Source organism: Salvia hispanica, chromosome 3 (genome assembly GCF_023119035.1).
Source record: "Salvia hispanica cultivar TCC Black 2014 chromosome 3, UniMelb_Shisp_WGS_1.0, whole genome shotgun sequence".
In the NCBI taxonomy this organism is placed as follows: domain Eukaryota; kingdom Viridiplantae; phylum Streptophyta; class Magnoliopsida; order Lamiales; family Lamiaceae; genus Salvia; species Salvia hispanica.
In genome coordinates, this window is record NC_062967.1 from 33,111,503 (window position 1) to 33,127,806 (window position 16,304).

At 37.9% G+C, this 16,304-nt stretch overlaps 3 protein-coding genes, 1 non-coding gene and 1 pseudogene across 4 annotated transcripts; 1 reads left to right on the plus strand and 4 right to left on the minus strand.

The window, feature by feature from the left end:
• Positions 1 to 284: 284 nt before the first annotated feature.
• LOC125209906 lies at positions 285 to 983 on the minus strand. The gene has a single exon (XM_048109481.1). It carries the CDS (start codon positions 981 to 983, stop codon positions 285 to 287), a length of 699 nt encoding a protein of 232 aa, XP_047965438.1.
• Positions 984 to 1,898: 915 nt separating this feature from the next.
• LOC125209907 lies at positions 1,899 to 3,194 on the minus strand. The gene has a single exon (XM_048109482.1). The coding sequence runs from the start codon at positions 3,192 to 3,194 to the stop codon at positions 1,899 to 1,901; it is 1,296 nt and encodes a 431-aa protein (XP_047965439.1).
• Positions 3,195 to 9,222: 6,028 nt separating this feature from the next.
• On the minus strand, positions 9,223 to 10,683 carry LOC125212114 (putative glycosyltransferase 7). The gene has a single exon (XM_048112178.1). The coding sequence runs from the start codon at positions 10,636 to 10,638 to the stop codon at positions 9,382 to 9,384; it is 1,257 nt and encodes a 418-aa protein (XP_047968135.1). The 5' UTR covers positions 10,639 to 10,683; the 3' UTR covers positions 9,223 to 9,381.
• A 1,919-nt stretch (positions 10,684 to 12,602) lies between these two features.
• TRNAT-AGU lies at positions 12,603 to 12,676 on the plus strand. The gene has a single exon. It is a non-coding gene; the product is annotated as a tRNA-Thr (tRNA).
• Positions 12,677 to 14,549: 1,873 nt separating this feature from the next.
• On the minus strand, positions 14,550 to 15,909 carry LOC125209908 (annotated as a pseudogene).
• Positions 15,910 to 16,304: the final 395 nt, after the last annotated feature.

Genomic DNA, 16,304 nt, shown 5'->3' on the forward strand with positions numbered 1-16,304 from the left:
CGTGATTAGAGGACACCAAAAGCACGCTCAACGTCCTTCCGAGCACTCTCTTGTTTGGCCGCAAAATAGGATTGTTTCGGCCCAACCGGATGCCGGATCGTCTTGACAAACACGGGCCAACGAGGGTATATCCCATCGGCTAAGTAGTATGCCCTGTTGTACTGCGTCCCGTTGGCCATGAATCTGACCGTCGGACCCTCACCCCGACACTCATCATTGAAGAGATGGGACGAATCTATTACGTTGATGTCGTTGTTCGACCCCGCGACACCAAAATAGGCATGCTAGATTCGCAGTCGGTAGTCAGCAACAGCTTCCAGTATCATTGTTGGGTGTCTTCCTTTGAATCCAGATGTGAACTGCCCCTTCCAAGCAACCGGGCAGTTCCTCCACTCCCAGTGCATGCAATCGATGCTGCCCATCATCCTCGGAAAATTATGCACTCGCCCGTGCATATCTATCAATCTCTGGCACTCATCGGCATTTGGCTTCCGTAGATACTCCGGGCCGAAGATGGTCTGGATACAATTACAAAACTGCCTCAGCGCCGTCAGAGCAGTTGTTTCACCCAACTGTAGGTATTCGTCGAACATATCAGCGGGTCCGGCATAGGCAAGCTGCCTAATTGCAGCGGTACACTTCTGATATGTCGACAACCCGGGTCGGCCGGTAGCATCATTGCGCAATGTGAAGCACCTGTACCGCTGCGCCAATGTATTCGCTATATGGATGAATAGCCGTTGCGACATTCTGAAGCGGCGACGGAAAATCTCTGCTGGGTAACGGGGGTTATCGCCAAAGTAGTCTTCTACCAACCGATGGTGTGCCCCGACATGGTCACGCCAGATGGTCCGCCGATGATAGAACGGGCGAACGAACGCCGCCGCCGCCTCCTCCTCCTCTTCTGCTTCCCGTTGCACCTCCTGAACGAGTTCATCGAACTCCCTATCCACCAATTGTTGGAACTCATCGCCGGAACTCATTTTTCAAAAGTATAATTGGTGATAAAATGAAAAGAGTAGAGATTGGAATGGTGTAAAAAATTGGGGAAAAATGGGTATATTTGTAGAAGAAATTAAAAAAAAAAAATAAATTCGGAAAAGGGGAGCCGCGGCTCGTGACCGGCACTATAGGAGGGCATTTCGCGCTCCCTACAATTGACTAGAAATGAAAAACTTCCCTCACAGTTGCAAAACTCTCTTTTAATTCACAATTTGTAGATGTATTCTTTGAATTCTCTCTCTTCTATTCCATACTCTCAATGGGCTTAGGAACTCATTCAGGCCCAAAGAGAACTCGTTTGCTTTTTTCTCAGACTTGAATGACAAAATCTATACAATATATAAAACAATATATAAAAGGAAAGTTTTGGAGGTATTTAGAAAAATAAGAGGAATTTTAGGAGTATTTAAGAAAATGGCCATTTAAAATATATATTTTGCAAATTATAGGAATAGACGTATAGATATAAAAAGTCAATATATTGATTAGTTTGTTATACCTTCAATAAAATGAAACTGTCGTGATTTAATTTGTAATCAATTCGAAATATTTAATATTCCTAATTATAATATTTATAACTGTCATCTTATTAAGAAATTGTATTACTAATGCTTAGGGTGTCCACTATACATGGCCGGGCCAAGCCACAAAGTGTGGCCAGGCCACAAAATCGTGGCCGGGCCACCAATGCCCATGTTTCCCACTATAGTGGACATGGCCAAGCCACCAAAAATTTAATTTTTTCCATTTTGTTTATTTTTTAATTCTACTACAATAATAATTGAAAAAATTCATACGAACTAAAATTAAAACAAAATCTTCGTTGTATTATACAAAGGGGTAAAATTATACAACGAAAATTCTCGACTTCTAATAAACTACTTTCCCAACGCATATCACGCTCTACGCCCTCCTCCCCTACGATTCCAAACCTCTTCTACCATATCAGCCTGCAGTGTCGTATGTGATGTTTCCCTCCGCATATCGGCGAACCGTTGGATCAAGTATGCATCACTACGCGGTACACCCATCTGCAGTGGGGCGGTTGCAACACCGTGACTCGTACTTGCACCCTCTTCCGGTGCCCAGTTCTCTGCAGAATATCCTTCGTCCTCTATTATCATATTGTGCAATATGATACATGCATACATGATGGAGGCGACATCATTTTCGTGCCATTGTCGAACCGGGCACCGAAGAATGCCCCATCGTGATTGGAGGACACCAAAAGCACGCTCAACGTCCTTCCGAGCACTCTCTTGTTTGGCCGCAAAATAGGATTGTTTCGGCCCAACCGGCTGCCGGATCGTCTTGACAAACACGGGCCAACGAGGGTATATCCCATCGGCTAAGTAGTATGCCCTGTTGTACTGCGTCCCGTTGGCCATGAATCTGACCGTCGGACCCTCACCCCGACACTCATCATTGAAGAGATGGGACGAATCTAGTACGTTGATGTCGTTGTTCGACCCTGCGACACCAAAATAGGCATGCCAGATTCGCAGTCGGTAGTCAGCAACAGCTTCCAGTATCATTGTTGGGTGTCTTCCTTTGAATCCAGATGTGAACTGCCCCTTCCAAGCAACCGGGCAGTTCCTCCACTCCCAGTGCATGCAATCGATGCTGCCCATCATCCTCGGAAAATTATGCACTCGCCCGTGCATATCTATCAATCTCTGGCACTCATCGGCATTTGGCTTCCGTAGATACTCCGGGCCGAAGATGGTCTGGATACAATTACAAAACTGCCTCAGCGCCGTCAGAGCAGTTGTTTCACCCAACTGTAGGTATTCGTCGAACATATCAGCGGGTCCGGCATAGGCAAGCTGCCTAATTGCAGCGGTACACTTCTGATATGTCGACAACCCGGGTCGGCCGGTAGCATCATTGCGCAATGTGAAGCACCTGTACCGCTGCGCCAATGTATTCGCTATATGGATGAATAGCCGTTGCGATATTCTGAAGCGGCGACGGAAAATCTCTGCTGGGTAACGGGGGTTATCGCCAAAGTAGTCTTCTACCAACCGATGGTGTGCCCCGACATGGTCACGCCAGATGGTCCGCCGATGATAGAACGGGCGAACGAACGCCGCCGCCGCCTCCTCCTCCTCTTCTGCTTCCCGTTGCACCTCCTGAACGAGTTCATCGAACTCCCTATCCACCAATTGTTGGAACTCATCGCCGGAACTCATTTTTCAAAAGTATAATTGGTGATAAAATGAAAAGAGTGGAGATTGGAATGGTGTAAAAAATTGGGGAAAAATGGGTATATTTGTAGAAGAAATTAAAAAAAAAAAAAAAAAAAAAAAATCGGAAAAGGGGAGCCGCGGCTCGTGGCCGGCACTATAGGAGGGCCGCGGCTCGCGCCCAAGCGCCGCGGCCAGGCCACGAACGTGGCGCGCCCACGTCCACCCCCCACCCCCCCCCCGCCGCCGCGGCTGCTCACCCCCGCACTATAGTGAGCCGCGGCCCGCAGGCTCTCCTCTCGTGGCCCGGCCGCGGCTCTAGTATAATGGACACTCTTACCCCCACAAACTTAAGCCGCCTCTCCAAAATATGGCTTTTGTTAGTTGGTTATTTAATTTCCATAGTTAGTGGTAATATTGCACAATAACATATAGCCAAAGAAAAGCAAGACTTGAAAATAAAATCTAATTGGTTTTCTAACTCTTAAATATGTCTCCCAAATATAGTTTTGAATACTAGAGATGCTAGAGAAAGAACAAATAATTTCGTACTTTGTAGCAGACAGGGTGACCCTCTTTGTTGCGGCAGTGCATGAACACGACCTTTTTAAATTATTCTTCGTGTTGTTTATGTTGTTCTCTTTGCATGTCTTTATGGTGGAAGTGATTTATGTTTTGAAGTGTCGAGCTTAATTATGTGATCTTTTTTCCCTTTCTTCGTTATGTTTTGAAGTGTCGAGCTTAATTATGTGATATTTTTTCCTTTTCTTCGTGTGCTATTGTGAAGTGTTGAATGTATAATTTTTTTCATGTAGCGCTTTATATGAATATTAGGTTGGTGGCAGCTCTTATTCATTTGTCTTTCCTGGACGTGGTATGGGCGGTAGCAGCTACACGGGAAGTAGGCGATGCGGGAATACTATTAGGGTATGCAACTAGTTTTTTTTTCAGCTAAATGCATGCATATCGGTTGTGTATCCATGCTATTTTGTTGTATTTTTGTTGATGATTTTGATCGATTTAGCTATCTTCTAATATATATTTATACATTATTTTTATTGACATGTGTTCGTGATTGATCTTTTGTAGTATAGATCTAAAAGTGATTTAAATGATATGTGATTTGTGTGCAATTTTTAGTTTATAAACTTTTTGGTTATATGAGTTTAGAACTTGAAATAAGAATATTGTTTCTCATTCGATATATGTGTTATTTTTTCTTTTTTGTTTAATTTTATATTTTTTAATAAGTATTTTTTATTTTATATATTTATGATTTCAGATTTCATACAATGATATTTTTATGAATTTATAAAATCATTTTACAGTATAAAATAAGTTTAAATAAAAGAGAATGGGTCGTGCATCGCACGTGGGTGATACTAGTTTTAGACGGGTGATACTAGTTTTAGATAGTGAATGGGATTTTTCGATTCCATTAAGATAAGAATCCAGATCATTTAATTTTAAATATGTGTACTTCATTCTATTCAAATATTAACTCTAGTAGTCTAGTCCAATTTCAATTGCAACACCAAATTAGTAGGATAGATTTTTCGTTAGAATAGGGTCAAATTTTCGAGCTTGGACTGGCCTTGGGATGTTTCATTATTTTAACAACTGTTTTTTTTTCTAGTTGATCTTTTTGTTTTTACCTTGGTCTAATAACCATAAGATCAACTGGGAAAAAAATTACTTATTGTATAATTATGCATATGTAATATGTTCATGCTCATTTTTCTATTGTTTCTAACAATTCACACTCTCATTAAAAAGGAACATGCTCATTTTTCTATTGTTTCTAACAATTCACACTCTCATTAAAAAGGAACGTGATCAAATGCAAACTCTAAATATTGTACAAATTCCAAACTATAATATGGACCATTAAAAAATGGCAACAGATGACAAAATAAATACTCCATCCGTCCCACTTTAGCAGTCTCATTGACTTTTCTGTCCTCTTTTTGTAAAAATGATAAAAAATAGTTAAAGTGGAGAAATGATAAAGTAAGAGAGACAATAATGTAGATAAGACTCTTCTTTATATTATTCTTTCTCTTAATTTACCATTTCTCCTCTTTAACTATTTTTTATCATTTTTATAAAAAGAGGACAGAAAAGTCAATGGGACTGCTAAAGCGGGACGAAGGGAGTAAATAATAGCAACAAAAATTGTCAACACAGTGTCAACAGTTGATGTTGTATTGACACTGCGTTGACATTTTCTATTGCTACTATTTTGTCATCTAATGATATTTTTTTTAATGGTCCAGATCATAGTTTGGAGTTGATACAATATATGAGTTTACGTTATATGATTTATATCACTACAGCTACCCCTCATTAATAAGTATATATCGGGTCTACATCAATCCATAAAAATATGAAATATTAAAAATTTAATTTAGTTCAATTTTCTATTTAGTCGGGTCGATATCAAGCATTAATTACGCGTGATACCTTTATATAGAAAATGTTCACAATTTCAAATTGAAAATTGTCTTGAATATATGGGGGCTGAGTGTTGCATTCAAGATTGGAAAAATGGAAAAGTTAAATTTTGACCGAGCACAAAATAAATGGACTCTTTGCTTGGATTTTCTTTTCTTTTCCCTTAACTGATGGCATACTTTTGCTTTAATTTCCCTTTTATCGGATGCTAATCAATGCAAGTAGATTTTCATTCACACCCTACATTTGTGTAGTATGACTAAACATTTTTCACATTGTATGATGATATAGTGATCCGTAATGCGTATAGTACCTTAATCTATCCATCATCATCAATGTGTTCATAGAAAGATGACAATTTTTATAAACTATTTAAAATAATTATAAATAAGAGTGATATATTTGTGTTAAAATGACAACACCTCTTAAAGTGACATTGTCTCACCACGTATCCAACAATATTATAACCTACACAGCAATAGTATAAACGCTAGACAACAATCAATAGTGTATTGGATATTGGTGGCCAAGAAAAATTGTTGTATAGTGTATTGGATATTGCTAGCCGAGAAAATTTACTCTTGAGCATTATTTATGATTGCCACATGGCAGCTGATTATTCGTCCACATGTATAAATGATTAGCTAAGAATGGTGGTATAATGTTACTTTAAGAGGTGTCGTCATTTTAACACACCCAAGAGTGATAAATATTACTATAAGCATGTATAATGATCTCTTATTATTTATAGTAGCATGCATAAATGATACTACTATGGTTTCTGTATTCAGTTTAGCTCTACTTTGTCATTCTTGTGAAAGTAGTGGAGTAGTTTTTTTATTTTCGTTTTAAAGCGTGTAAAGAACTGATTGGTTCTCCTTTAACAATAATATCTCTCCACTTTGAGCTTTAAAATGAGTTCTAATTTGTTCGTTTAATTAAGCCTTTATCTCAGTGGCCGGCCAACTTATGCAAAACCTGTTGTTGTGATTGCAAAAAAAGAACTCAATAAAATCGATTAATACTCAGTTATTCACCAAATTTCAAATTTATACTAGTATAGCGTAATTGCAAGTTATCATGCTTTTTATTGATTTGATTTTGATATTGACATCCTAAATTTCGGGTATACATCAGATTTTTAGATGGACGTGTCACCGCCAATTTAGGTAATAGATATCGGTACGATTTAAGGTTTGTTACATGTTTTATTGTTGGATTGATTTCATTATTTGTTTTATTATTGTTTATACTCCGTATTTGAATTATTTTGTGTTGTTATCTCTTTTTTTTTTTTTTTTTTAATTTGAGTGTTTTTTTATTGGAGAATCCGAATCAATTAAAAGCTAAAGTAATCTTTTACGATAGACAAATTTAATTTAGCGAGAGAATAATAAACACGGACAGTTTTGTAAAAAAAAAATCTCAATTTATATAAAAGGTAGATAGAGGCATTTAATTTATTTGTGCATGTTATTGAATTGAATAAGGTAAAGTGGCAGTTATAGTGGAAAATATAGTGGAACCTATTTGATATAATCATACTTATAAGTTAGTATAGTTATAGAGCCCTTGGGCATCTGCTTTAACTTTGCCGTTCACTTTTTTTTTTATACTCAAAATACACGACTTATAAAATCCCACAAGCAAAAATATCAGTACTCATTTCGTGTGTAAGACAAGTTCAAAAGGAAATTTTTTTCGACAATAAAATAATAACATGAAAATATAAGCCCATAAACGAGTACGTGTAGGAACATAAAAGAGAATCAAGAGGAATAAAAATTTAGTGATTAAGATATATTATTATTTAATAATATTTAATTAATGATAATTATATAAATAGTCTCTCACGTCCGGTTTTTCTAACTAACTACAATCATTATTTATTAGATATATGATATATCTAACAATTTGTTTGTACTATTAAAAATTTGATAGTCTATCATAAAAACCGAAGGGATGATAGTATTTTCACTTCGGCTTTTCCCCGTAATTTCGGTAAACTTCACAACTTTTCCTCTTTTAATCTTATCCCCTAAACCTTCTGTTTTTTCTAATTGCCACTTTTTCTCTAAACCGAAGGGATGATAGTATAATGAATCGGGACCCATCATCTTTAGTGAAATATGTAATCTATTTAATTGACTTTATATTATTTACTCTTATTTTGTCTAATAATTTACAAAATCCTACCACATTGTCTCCATGAACTAATATAAAAAATAATAAAGTGGGTCACTTCTCTCTGGTCACAAATTATCCAACTAATGACTCGAGCCTCAATTTATTGTCTGAAGCATAATTATTTATATTTATTTTATCAATTGAATTATGTTTTATTAACGATTAACTGCATGTTTGGTAGATTTGGGATAGTCTTGCTGTAAACCTTTCGGTTTTGATGATATACAGGGGATGAGAGTCCTACTTAGCCCTTCACCGTGAAGTTGTTCGATTAAAAATTAAAAAAAAAAAAAAAAAAAAACTAAAATGCATGTTTGGTAGACATGTAAAATTAACACAAGATAATTAATTAAGATGAACTTTAAGATAAAGATATTAACTCACTCTTTTAGTTGTTAAATGATCCAACTTTTTGAACTAATTTGCTTCGGGCCTCAGCAGGCCGAGATAGGCTTTGATGGCCTAACATGACCTTATTTTACATACCAGACAGCCAAATATCCATATAACTCATACCGTCATACATCTTGCCCTTACCTGGCTACCAAACAAGAAGAAAGCCAATGCTCACACGAGTATTGTTATTAATTTTAATTTTTTAAATAACATATCAACCATTTTACATTATTTAAATCCATGTCAATATGATAAACTAGTCTAAAAGATCAAGAAGAAATATTACAATATATGTTGGCAATAATTTCATCTTTAATTTGGCATGCATACTCAAAAGGTGACAGACAGTAGAAAAGTAAATGGACGACTAGAAGTAAACCACATATATGAAGCCATATCAAACAATAATTCACGTGCTTTACATGATCGAAAAAACAAATTGCATAGTACTATAATTTTCGTGCCTACTAGTCATGACTTATTCAAATGCTCACTACCAGAAAATATCTTTATTTTAGCACAAAGAAAAGGTCACAATTTGTTGTAAAACACAACAAAACACCATCAATATAGATGCACGAGTTGGGGTGTATGGTATGTACAGTGTAACCCGTGACGTGGTCCATATTTACCAAACTTAGATTTAATCAAACAGATGAGATGCCCCACAACCATATGACATATCACATGTAACTGTATGTCTATATCCTAATAAAAATGGACGACATAGTTTAAATCATTTCCAATAATAATATAGGCCACTCTAGCTCTATTTATTGTTCTACACCACTCAATCATATGAACATGACAATTACTTTCATATTAACCCAAAATACGCAAATTAAATCAATTGGCTTGATTTAATTAGTACTCCATCTGTGCACTAATAATAGTCACATTTTGTAGCCGATATCACTTTTAATGCAAAATTATTAAAATATAGTAAGAAAGAAAAAGATAAAGTAAAAGATAGAAATTGGAAAAGTGAATAAAGTAGGATAATAAATTAAGAAAAACTTTTCATATAAGAAAGAAACTAATTTTGGTGGAGCGGAATATAAAGATAAGGGGATTTTTTATGAATGGGGGGAGAGTGTATACTATTTAGAGCTACAATTTACAAATAACATCAAGTGAAAAAAATGTGTATGTGTGATCAAGCAGGATAATCAAAGGGAAGTGGAATGACGGTGGAGGGATCGTGTAGATCCGGGTGCATGAACCCATAATTCCTGAGCACTTGATTATCTGCAAATGCGAGCGCTTTTGTCATGGCATCAGAGCAGCTCTCACTTGAATACATGGGGTTGTGGTTCCCAGTGCAGGGCTGGCATCCGGTGAAATGCGTGACCAACGGCCTCCGCAAGCCCTCCTTCCCCTTAAGCTGCTCCTCCCACACCCTAGCGTACCCATCGCCCACCTTCTCCGCGTGCCTCCGTCTCAGCGCCCCCACATTCCTCTCCATCTCCGTGTACCTCGCTGTTATATTCTCGATAGTCGGGACGATTCCGAGCCAGTACCCTTGGAAATAGTACTCATCCTCCACGTAGATTTTTTCACCCCACTTCTCCTTCAGGTACAAGTAGATGAGGCCGGACTGATCATCGGACTCAGGGAACATCTTGTCCTCGAAGAAAGATCTTAGGGTTTGACCCCATTTGGCGTAGTCTGGAGACTGTGGGCCCATGCTGGCCCACACTTCAAGGAAGTCCAGGGCCCACTGGGAGTTGCGCAGGAGGAAAACTCCTGCGTTGATCCCTGTCCACGTGTGCTTCTCTCTGAGGAGGTGGGCCCAGCCGTGGACGACCATGTTGTGGCGGTGGTAGCGGGGGAGGGGCGGGAGGAAGTCCATGTCGGTGAAGGCGGCGTCGGAGTCGACCCACCAGATCCACTCGGCCTCCGGGTGGGCCAGCATGGCGGCGCGGACGGCGGCGGCCTTGGCCCAGAAGGAGAACATTTGCGGGTGGAGGAGGGCGTTGTTGTAGAAGATGTCGATGCCGTGGCGCCGGCAGTAGTCCACCTTGTTCTTGAACAGCTTCAGGAGGAGGTGGTCCCCGATGGGGTTCTTGCACGGCCCCGGCTGCGACCCGGTCACCATCACGATCCGGCTCGGGGCGAAGGAGGGGTGCTGCCTCAGCCACTCCCGCCTCTTCTCGTCCCACCCCTTCATCGGGGGCGACGACCCGAGGCTGTAGCTCAGGCTCGGGTCGTCATAGAAGTTTCGGCCCGGGGAGTCGTGGCGGCCGAGGTTGGTGTGGGATGTTTGGGAGGGAGTGGGGAGGATGGGGTTGAAGGAAGACCAGATGGTCCAGATGAACATGAACGCCACAAGAGCGCTGCCACTGAGACGGAACACGGCGGAAAGGAGAAGCGCCGCGTTGCTCCGCTTGGGCATTGCGTCCGGCGACACCATTTTTAATTTTAGTGGAATAGCAACCGGGAGTGGTGGCGGAGAGGGTCATTACCGAAAGGAATGGAGGTTATAAAAAGGCTAACCAAATAAATCCACGCTATTAATTATCCTAATTTCCTTTTTGACAAATTGTTATTTTGTATTTAAAAATATAAAATTATTTTTAAAAAAATAGGAGCCGAGTAAACGGAACTAGTAATAAATGAAAAATTGAAAACTATGGAATAAAAGAATAAGGTCTACAAAGGACACGTAAGTATACGACGCCGACAATTGTGTGATTTTTCCTTCTTTCCTATGATTCTCAATTTTGACCGCAGTACTTGCTTTTGGATCAAATTTTTGGATTAAGGCCCAAAGTTTTTAATTGGTGGCTACATTTGAACTATGATAAGTGACCACAACACCATAATGCCAACTAAGTGGGATCAAATGTTATAGTTTTCCACAGTTATACAGTCGCATCAATTTGATTTTATTCTCCAATCTTAGTACCCCTATTAATTTGCGTGAATCACGGATTTACCCAAAATTCTTTGTGCAACATATTGACTTCGAGATGTGATATGTTGATACTTATTAAGAATTCCACAATACTCAATTACGTCAAATATAAGTTATACTATCACTGAATGGCGTGTTTATGTATATAAATTCCATTACGAATTCATAAAGTACACAAGCTTTCCAATTTTATACTCATTCAATCAATTCTTATCTCTTTCATTGACGCAATAAAATATATTTTGGGTTCAGTAAATATGATATACTAAATAATACTAATCAAAAGCAAATAAATCATGAACATTTCTTAACATGGTACTATCACTTTCTAGCTAATATCTTTCTTAACTTAACACACTTAATTTTATCTCTTATTCATTTTTTCTATTAAAGCGACACTCTAAGTTCTATATTCAGAAAAGACATGTACTCTAAATTTTATTGCTAAAATATTAAATATAAGTACATTATTTATAATTAAATAATAAGATAAAATATAAATAAATCACATAAATTTTCTAGTTTCATAATTTAAAATAACGAAATTGCTTAATAAGTAGTATAAATCTTGAAATAATTTCACATTGCGTCTTCGAAATATATTAAATATAAGTACCTATTTATAGTGATGCGTCTCATATGAACTATAATCATCATTAGTTTGTCTCTCAGTATATTTATAGTGATGTGTTTAAACGATAATTATAATTAGTTTGTCTCTCTTGAAATGCAAAATTTAATATATAAAAAATACTAATAATTTCATTTTCTAGAATATGGAGTAGTTAAGTTAAACAAGTTTAATGTTTGAATTGCACGAAACGGTAGTATACACACTCTCAATTTTGGGTTGACGATGAAAATAAAATCTCGTATGCAATTGAAAACAACGACATCACAACAACAAACCCTTAATTTCATTTAAATATTAAAAATCGATTTGCCTTGTTTCTTCATTATAATAAGGAATTTTATTGCAAGAAATTATATATTGGAGTCATAAGCTCGTGGCGTTGAAATATATTTGGATAATCAAGTTTTATTAAGATGTTAGTATTTCATTAAATTAAAGTAAACTTCATAGTCATTATCACATGGTCCGTTTGGATAAAGTCGTATTTAATTTCTTTAAAATAAGCCGATGAAATATTTGTACAATCAAGCTTTGTTAAGATGTTATTTCATAAAATTAAAATAAACTTCATAGATTTAAGAAAGTGTAAAAAAGATGGAGTTCCATCCATTACGTCAAAACCGCGTATCTTCGGCTGTTTGGCATATATTTAGAGTTGCAAAATAAATCAGATATTAAATAAGTTTCAGATTTTTTTGGTTAATGTGATCTACGTTCTTGTAAAATAATTAGTAATCCTACTATGCATTATGCAAACACGGAAGACATAATCTTTTGTATTTTACAAGCATGTAAATAAAAAGACTCGAAGCAAATGTTGCAAGAAGCTCTCGTAGCTCAGTTGGTTAGAGCACCCGTTTAGTAAGCGGGAGGTCTTGAGTTCGACTCTCAACGAGAGCAACACCTGTTTTATTTTATTCTAATTTATTTTTATAGTATTGTACTCCCTCCGTCCCAGTTTATTTTTTGCAATCGTTTTGCAAAAATAATAATAAATAGGTAAAGTTGCAAGAGAGTAAAATAAGAGAAAAAATAATGCAGGTAAGGTATTTTCTCTATTATCTGAATTAATGGTGTTTTGTGTTGTAACGGTGAACGAATGTTGGTTTTTGTGTACACTAACAAGGTCGGCCAGCCACGAATAGAATGCACACCAAACCGGTCCGGTCCGGTCCAGTCCTCCTTCATCAATCTCCAATAATCTCCAAATCGGTTTCTCTCAATCAAGAATGATACTGAAAGATGAAAGAAAAAGTCATTTAATTTTAATAATAAACATATCATGTTGGTCTCGTTTTTAGCATAAGCCCACGAAGTCATTTTGTACATGTAATAATTCCGTTGATATATCAGTTGGAATTTCACCCATTTTATGAGACTAATGAGATTGCATATTTCTCAATATTCGTGATTTTTGTTTTTGCCGAATCATATAATTATTGGTTGGTGCTTCTACCGCACACTCTCTAAAAGTACTGAACCATTTTATGATGGAAAGGAAAGAATGTTTGTCAACATCGTCTTGATAATTAAACATAAATTGGTGGATATTTTTCGAAACGACAATTGCTTAATTCAAACATTTGAAACACTGCCCGAATTTAGAAAGAAAGAAGCTTGGCCTTAAAACAAGAAGAAAACATCAATTTCGACCTTAAATAAGTTAGTAGTTCACAAAGTGAAGATATTAATGCTATAATTGTTACATTTCACGTGCATATGTTAGTATCTGAAACATTGTTTGTAATTTACTCTAATTTTATGCATAAGAATTCTAACATTTAAAACTTATTGGACTTAACTAAAATAGCATTAATACAACATGGCGTTCAAGCATTTGCTCCAATTATTTTCTTCACAACATCAGCTTCACCACTGAATTAATTGACATATTTACCACCTAAAATTAATTATTTGAGTTTAATTTCCTCAACAATGGAGCTATTATGTTCGGCATTCCTGAGTGCACTTGGCAAATTCAGGTCAACAACATTGAGATAGATTGAATGAATGATGGTAAAGAAAGCAAGTGAAAGTAAGATGAGGGTTGGAGAGGACGAGATCGGTGAATGAATATAAGGATTAGTAATTCTGTCATGAACTAATTAACATTGTTAATTAATTACTTAATTACAGTTTTTGATGAGGTTATTATATTTTTTTATATGGGAAACATGATCCTCTTATTATGGAACTCTAATCTTATTTTTTCTGAGATATTGATTATTTTTTGCTACCACCATGTTTACGATTCTTGATTTTTTATCCTATGTTACAAATAGTAGTAAAAAATTTATAAAAATCTCGGACTTCCGATCAAAATGACAGAACATTTAATACGGTAAAAGAAAAAGAAATAACGCAAAGGAAAAGGACATAAGAAAGATAATTTTAAAATAATACTATCAGATTTAGTGCATGCAATGCATAACTGATTTTATACTAAAAAATAATATCGCACACGCTGCAAGTAGTTTGAAATGACAAGTCTGAAAAGGTGAAACTGTGGATGGACAAAAATGCCTATCTCACTATTAGGGGTATTCGGGTGAAATTTGCCATGAAAGTGCAAAATGACCGCCGTTGAAATCAAACTAATTACTGGAGATATTTTTAAAGACTAGGGACAACTGATGTAATAAACTCTTAGTTTAAGGATTGTTTTTGTAGTTCGCTCTTAAAGAAAATTCTATAGTACTTGATGATTTTGGAAAAATAAAAAAACAAAATATTGAGAAAAACATATAAACTACCTCAATCGATGTCATAAAGCTTGTGTACAAAAGAAATATCTCAGCTACATTGAGACGAAGAGAGTAGTACTAGCAAGTTGTCTAAAAAATGGCATGAACCCAAGATATGCAAATTATAGGAAAGGATTAGTTTGCATATTTGATTTGGGGCTACAATTCGAACATTACACATAGTGAAAAATTGGAGAGAAAAAGGTATATAATCAAGCAGGATAATTAAAGGGAAGTGGATTGAGTATGGAAGGATCATTTATGTATGGGCGCATGTATCCATAATTTTTGAGCACTTGATTATCCGCAAAGTTGAGCGCTTTGATCAAGTCATCAACGCAGCTCTTGCTAGAATATATGGGGTTGTTGTCCCCGCTACATGGCTGACATCCGGTGAAGTGCGTGACGAACGGCCTCCGCAAGCTCCCCTTTCCCTTAAGCTGCTCGTCCCACACCCTAGCGTACCCCTCGCTCACCTTCTCCGCGTGCCTCCGCCACTCTCCTCTCGATCTCCGTGTACCTGGCCGTCCGGAACGGTTACGGCCCAGTACCCCTGGAAATAGTACTCTTCCTCCACGTACATCTTTTCCCCCCACACTGATCATCACACACTGAGTACCTCTTGTCCTTGAAAAAGGCAGTTTGGATTTTCCCCCATTTCTGTGGGCCCATGCTGGCCCACACTTCGAGGAAGTCCAGGCCCCACTGGGAGTTGCGCAGGAGCGTTGATCCCCGTCCACGTGTGCTTCTCCCGACGACGTTGTCCCAGCCGTAGACGACCATGTTGTGACGGTCGTAGCGGCCGGACGAAGTCCATGTCGGTGAAGGCGGCGTCGGCGTCGACCCACCAGATCCACTCGGCTTCCGGGTGGGCCAGCATGGCGGCGCTCTTGGCCCAGAAGAAGAACATTTGCGGGTGGAGTTGTAGAAGATGTCGATGCCGTGGCGCCGGCAGTAGTCCACCTTGTTCTTGAACAGCCTCAGGAGGAGGTGGTCTCCGATGGGGCTCTTGCATGGCTCCGGCTGCGACCCGGTCACCATCAAGATCCGGGTCTGGGCTCCGGAGGCAAACGAGGGGTGCTGCTTCAGCCACTCTCGCCGCTTCTCGTCCCAACCCCTCAGCGGCGGCGACGACCCGAGGCTGTAGCTCAGCTTCGGGTCGTCGTAGAAGTTGCGCTCTGGGGAGGAGGCGGCGAGAGTGGGGGTGGGGGGAGTGACGTTGAAGGAAGAGCAGATTGTCCAGATGAACATGAACGCCAAGACAGAACGTGGACGCTATTGTGACCGGCGACACCATTTTTAAGTGGAGGGAAGAGTAGAATTAATGCTACAGTTAAATACAGAATCAATTCCAATTTTCGAATCTCTTTTCATTCCCCAATGCGTCATTCTTTTAACCCAACTCATCTCCAATCTTTTATCAACGGAGCTGACACTCAAGTTCTATAAAAAGAAATATACTATTGAAATAAATATAAATATCACTTCCAAGAGTTGTGATCAATGTCGAACCAATTTTAAAGACCGAACTAGCGATTAAATTAGGGCCATTAGATTTAGTTTTTCTGATGAGATGCGTTGCTGCGTAAATTATTTCCGGCCTTCATTACAAGCCCATTTTTACTTCATTGTATTAGGTTTATTTCTTCATTACGGTACGTAATACACTACAGTATGTTTTTACTTATTTCCAGTAGTTTTTGAAATGATTCAACACATGCTTCATTCGAATTCATTGATCTGGGTTTTTACTTTATTCACTTTAAAAAATGCAATTTATTTCA